The 5,555-nt window shown below is 31.7% G+C and overlaps 1 protein-coding gene and 3 non-coding genes across 4 annotated transcripts; all 4 read right to left on the reverse strand.

Annotated features, from left to right (window-relative positions):
• Positions 1-1,547: 1,547 nt before the first annotated feature.
• On the reverse strand, positions 1,548-1,633 carry LOC139873804 (small nucleolar RNA snoR122). Its single transcript, XR_011767523.1, has one exon. It is a non-coding gene; the product is annotated as a small nucleolar RNA snoR122 (small nucleolar RNA).
• Positions 1,634-1,845: 212 nt separating this feature from the next.
• Positions 1,846-1,916, reverse strand: LOC139873782 (small nucleolar RNA Z267). Its single transcript, XR_011767504.1, has one exon. It is a non-coding gene; the product is annotated as a small nucleolar RNA Z267 (small nucleolar RNA).
• Positions 1,917-2,037: 121 nt separating this feature from the next.
• Positions 2,038-2,134, reverse strand: LOC139873784 (small nucleolar RNA R44/J54/Z268 family). Its single transcript, XR_011767505.1, has one exon. It is a non-coding gene; the product is annotated as a small nucleolar RNA R44/J54/Z268 family (small nucleolar RNA).
• A 1,490-nt stretch (positions 2,135-3,624) lies between these two features.
• Positions 3,625-4,077, reverse strand: LOC139870453 (probable calcium-binding protein CML45). Its single transcript, XM_071858259.1, has one exon. The coding sequence runs from the start codon at positions 4,075-4,077 to the stop codon at positions 3,625-3,627; it is 453 nt and encodes a 150-aa protein (XP_071714360.1).
• Between the last annotated feature and the right edge of the window lie 1,478 nt (positions 4,078-5,555).

The raw sequence follows: 5,555 nt of genomic DNA on the forward strand, positions 1-5,555 counted from the left end.
ACACAACTGGCCATTTACAGCCTTGAACTTGTCCCATGTGAAAAGACCACAATACCCTTCGTTTAACTTTTAATTAAAAAGCAGAAAACTGTGCACAGGGCTAGTGCGCGGCGCGCACACATAACCCTGCGCGGCGCGCACAATGGTCTCGGCGGTTTTTGACTTCTGTTTAACTGCACAATGATACCCACACTTTATGTACCATATTTATCTGCTGTACAATAAAATATTCGGGTCTTACATCCATTCAATTCCAAAACAACACTAACGATGAACCTATCACAACAAAATGATGAAAATATGTTCATCATCTTCACGTTCATCGTCACGAAATTGAATGGACTAACAGGTTTTGCAAATACAGATGAATGTTAATTGAAAAGAATGAAACTGAATCGTCAAATATTATTAGATTACCATAGGATTATCTTCAGTTATCAACAAGTTTGAACTACCTTTTTAGCCATCATGTTAGGCGCACATGTTTCTAGGTAACGAAAACATGTTACAAATTGGACAACTGCCATTCGAATTTAAAACCGCAGAGATTAAACATATAATTTTTAAAAGTTGGAGACTATCTACGTAATTTATCATAGACCACGTGAACAAAGTGTAATTAACTCAAACAATTATATTTTCACAAAAGCAACTTTTTTTAGAACCACTTCTTTTAGAACCTCTGAATCAATCAATTAGAACGTTTGAATCAAACAATTTATATGAATATTCAACGCTAAAGCATTCAATTTTCTCGTTAGAAAATTTAGGAAGGACCGAAGGCAAATTAAGACTGTCCAACTTTACACATATAGTTTGTAAGCATATCAAGACAATGCAAATTTACAAAGTAGATTGGACTGGTAATCATCTTTTGGTAGGTTGTATTGGTGTCTTGATCGGTTTTGTTACTTCTATGCGTATCATCTTTGTCTACCATCTTTTGGTAGGATGTGTTAGTATCTTGATCGGTTATGGCTCTTCCTCTCATATCATCTTTGTTTGCCTCATTAGATAGGGTGTTTAGTCAAGCTGGTTGGTTCTCAATGTAGTTTTTTACAGGTTTGCATCTTTTTAATCAATTGCATATTGTTTTGTTGCCAAATTATGCAATCTGTTTTGAACCTAACACCACGTTCTAATAAACGCTACAACACCAATACAAGTACAATCTAATTGACCACAATGAAACCCTATAAAGATTCACTACTTATTAGAGAGGGCATTGGACATAATACATATATAAATAGATAAATAAATAAATAACATAACCAATATCTAAATTACATATATAGCGATGCAAAAAAAATAAATTCAAAAGTAGTAAAACGCCTTCATACTCAAAGGTAGATAAGCTTTTACATATTTACAACTTTGGAGCCCAACAAATATACCGTATTTGTTTAGCTTCTACAAAGTTATCATTCAAATCTCCGTTCTTTTTGTTCAATCATGAGGCTTTTATGCATACACTAAGTAAATATCACAAAAATATACAAGTAAACATGAAAAATATTTGTAATAAATTGCAACTAACTTTTTAAGTTTGCCTCAGAGGTAGTGACAATATACATTTGCTTATCAACAACTTTTATCTTCTGATAATACGTGCAAATTATATGCATCATTGGCAAACTACATATTTTAATACAAAGTTTAAATTAAAATTTATACATCAAACATTAAAAAGAAACAAACACAGCAGAGGATTAAGACACTACTACTGAAAAAAACAATCTAAATATATTAAATTTTAGAGAAAACAAATCATAAACACAAATTTGAATATCCAATAACTATTGTTATTTGAGAGAAATTAGGTAGTAGTACTAAAAAGACGAAAAACGGTTGCCTCAGATTATATTATTTTCATAGTGTAAACTCAAAGTATATTTATAAACCATCATAGGCAACATTATTGAAACTATATATGAATAACATGTAAAATTTATATAAAAAAGCAAACTGAAATTGATAAGATACAAAAAGTTTAAAAAATATATAATTACAAAAAAAAAAAAAAAAAGAATTACAAAAATTGCATCAAAGAGATTCCCATTATAGACTTGGTCAATCATTTTTTACTTCAAAATTGAAGTTCTGATGTCCCTGTCTTGTTATCATCATTTGCAATTAACAAAATTTTCAAAAAGGAAAAAAGATTTGAGACGAATATAAAACTTCAGACAATTTGGGTGCTTCGGATTAGGTTGATTTCATGGTATAAATCGACATCAAACATATATAAAAACAACAAAGACTGAAACTTTGATTAGATAAGAAGCTGAATGATCTGTTAATTTAGTGAAATATGTAAGACGGGTGTAGCAGATTAGGGTTTATGTGTAGAAAGGGGACGGCTATATAAGCATGTAAGCTGTATCTAAATATGTCACACTTAAATTAGGTTTTTATGCTATATGCTATGCTAGGGCACCAACACCGGACCATTATGTAATACAGGCCCAATAAAAACATCATTTGGCGGTGTTTAAAATAAATAATGATAATTAACTCAGGCCCAATAATCATATGTATGATATGAAGTGAACTCCATCTTGTCTCAATTTAATTGTCTTTAGATTAAAAAAAAAAAAAACACAGTTTATGAAAGTATCATAAAAATATTATACTATTTGTTTATTTTTCACTTTACCCTTATTTTTTCTTTCTTTTTTAATTCTATCAACATACAGGGCGTAATAGAACTTAATCTTCTTATTTTTTTATTTATGTAAGTGGACAATTAATTTGCAACATTCTAAAATAGAATGCTTGGACAATCTATTAGGGACGGAGTGATGATAAACTATGTGAAATATATGAGTGGATCACAATAAATTAGGAACTAGGGGCTTAAAATTTGTGTATATATATTTATATATTTGAAACTCAACGTCTCCGTCTCCACCGTCTCAACACTGTCTCGACTTTTTAAGGTCCCGACCGTCTCGAGCCCATCTCAGACCTTTTTCAACCTTCACGGTAGGACTATATTAGTTCGTCCAGGGAAATGATCAGTGGGTGGATTCCGACATCGCGTTTGGACCTCTGTCAGTGATTTCTAACCACCGTCAAAAAAATACATCTTGACATATATGGCTTTTACATTACATTTGCACTTGATATCTATAATGATGAGGACATATTTCCAAATCATGTCAAGACACAAAATGTAAGAGGATACATACAAACTAAAATCAGGAACTAGGATCATGCAACAATTACATTCTAAAACTACAAAAGATCCTCAAATATATGGTAGACACCACTTCAAGTCTTGACCATAACTATATATATATAACTATATATATATATATATATATATATATATATATATATATATATATACACGTTAACATATCTTAACAAACAATAGAACAGTTAAAATCAACATATTTTGGCTAATCGTAATAACAATGACAAGACAAACTGTTCAATGTCAAACTTGATTCCAAATCAATCAAATGTACAAAGTATTGGTAAGTTGTTACATAATTTCAAGGTAAACATCTTTCAGTTTACCTATAATCACTATTACCGATAATATAATACAAAAAAGTAACACTAAACTACGTTCATTTTGATTGATTTGACCGACTTTCGACCTTTTAGCATAGAAGATCATAGCAAAGCATCTTCCGTGAGCTTTAAAAACTCGGTGAAACTAATCTTCGCATCTTTATCATTGTCATATTTATCAATCATACGTCTACAATCACTTTCCGATATTTGTAAATATCCCATTTTAGAAAACGCGATTTGCAACTCTTTTTCATCTATGTACCCGTCGTTATTTTTATCAAACACACTAAACGCTTCTTTCACTTCATCTAAACTTGGCTCGTCCTCATCAAACAAACCTAACATCTCCTCCGACCCAATAACTTGTCTCGTATCATCATGATCCCACAACATTCCAAATCTTTCCATAATTATCTTTAACTCAACTCCTAACAACTTCTTGTCATCATTTTTAACATGGCGTACCTTGATAGCATCGTTGTGTTGATCGTCAACGGTTGGAGTGGGCCCACACGCGGTAGTGGCTTGTGTGGCAAAAATAAACCGCCACATGGGTTGTGCCCAAAGAGAATATAAATCATGTAATAGTACTACCCATTCTACAAACATACAAAAAATTATTAAATATTTAAGCGACGTTAAACAAGCAACCCTGAGTTCCATGATTATTACACCTCCTGTCGCCGTTGCTGATATTAGATCAAATTTTTCTTTCATAAGTTGAAACCTTCAAGAGAAAGTTCTTAAGATGTATTTGTGAATTCCTTGCTGATGATATTTGTAGACGTTTTAATATGAAAAAAATAGTATAATGATCAATGTATGTATACAGGAGGAAGATACATCCCGCCTCACTTTTTTAAATAATTATTCCAAGAAAATTGATGGAAATAGACTTTTTGTCCTGTTTTCTAACTTTTTTAAAGAAATGAAATTTCTAGTAGAGTTTCTTAGTAACTTCCATGAAGAATATCATGAAATTATATAGTACCTCCGTCCCAATTAGATAGTACTGTTTTTCCATTTTGGGATGTCCCAAATTAATAGTCCACTTTCATAAATAGAAAGGAAAGAGGATATTTGATTGGTGGATCTGGAGAGAGAAAATATTTCATTAGTGGATAAATGAAGTTAGTGAGATTTCCTAAAAATGTGTGCCATTTTGTCTGTGGACTATTAAATTGGAACGGAGGGAGCAAGTTGTATCTATTATAATAGTTGTCACGATCGATCACACCATGAATATGTAAACTAGTTCTTCGAATTTGGAACAATTATTGACCAAGACAAATGAACATGGGCCGCTATAACTATTCAAAATTTAGCGGTTTTCTACTTTCTTGAAATATTCATCTTTGATTCTAATGTTAACCATTATCTTGATCATGTGTGTGATTCAGAAAAAATTCGAGGAAACTACAGAACTACTTGTTTATTTGAAAGTTTTGTATGCTAAGTTTTTAAAATCTTTAAAAGGTTATGGTTCAATTATGTGTGTGTGTGTGTCCCTAGATGAGGTGATTAAAACGTCTATGCAAGTGTGGTTTGCATGTGTCTAGTGGCGGTACCAGGATTTTTTCACCGAGGGCAAAAAAAAATATTTAAAACCGTAGCAATTTTTTTTAGCAAAAAATGGAGGTTTTTAGGCAAATTATGGAGATTTTGAGGCAAAATTTGAAGGTTTCTGGGCAAAATTTGAAGGTTTTGGGGTAAAATTTGGAGATTTTTGGGGCAAAATATTTAAGTTTTGAGGCAAAAAAAAAAATCCACCTGGGTCAAATTCAAAAAATTCAAAATTTTTACACTGAAAATTATAAATCCACTGAGGGCGGCTGCCCCCGCTTGTCCCTTCATAAAATCGCCCCTGCATGTGTCATTTGATATTTATGGTATCAAGTTATCACAAATGGCCATATATTCAAACCTCGCTAGCAGTATATTTTGAAGTAGCTAAAGAAAGGGTTAAAAAAGATAACCCAGTTAGACCAAATGATTTATTTATATAGCGTAAATATTCAATTTTTATTCGT

The sequence above is a fragment of the Rutidosis leptorrhynchoides genome, chromosome 10 (genome assembly GCF_046630445.1).
Source record: "Rutidosis leptorrhynchoides isolate AG116_Rl617_1_P2 chromosome 10, CSIRO_AGI_Rlap_v1, whole genome shotgun sequence".
Classification (NCBI taxonomy): domain Eukaryota; kingdom Viridiplantae; phylum Streptophyta; class Magnoliopsida; order Asterales; family Asteraceae; genus Rutidosis; species Rutidosis leptorrhynchoides.

What these genes read in the sequence shown, in the direction of transcription:
- LOC139870453 (XM_071858259.1), bottom strand. Translation starts at nt 4,077, where the DNA reads ATGTGGCGGTTTATTTTTGCCACACAAGCCACTACCGCGTGTGGGCCC.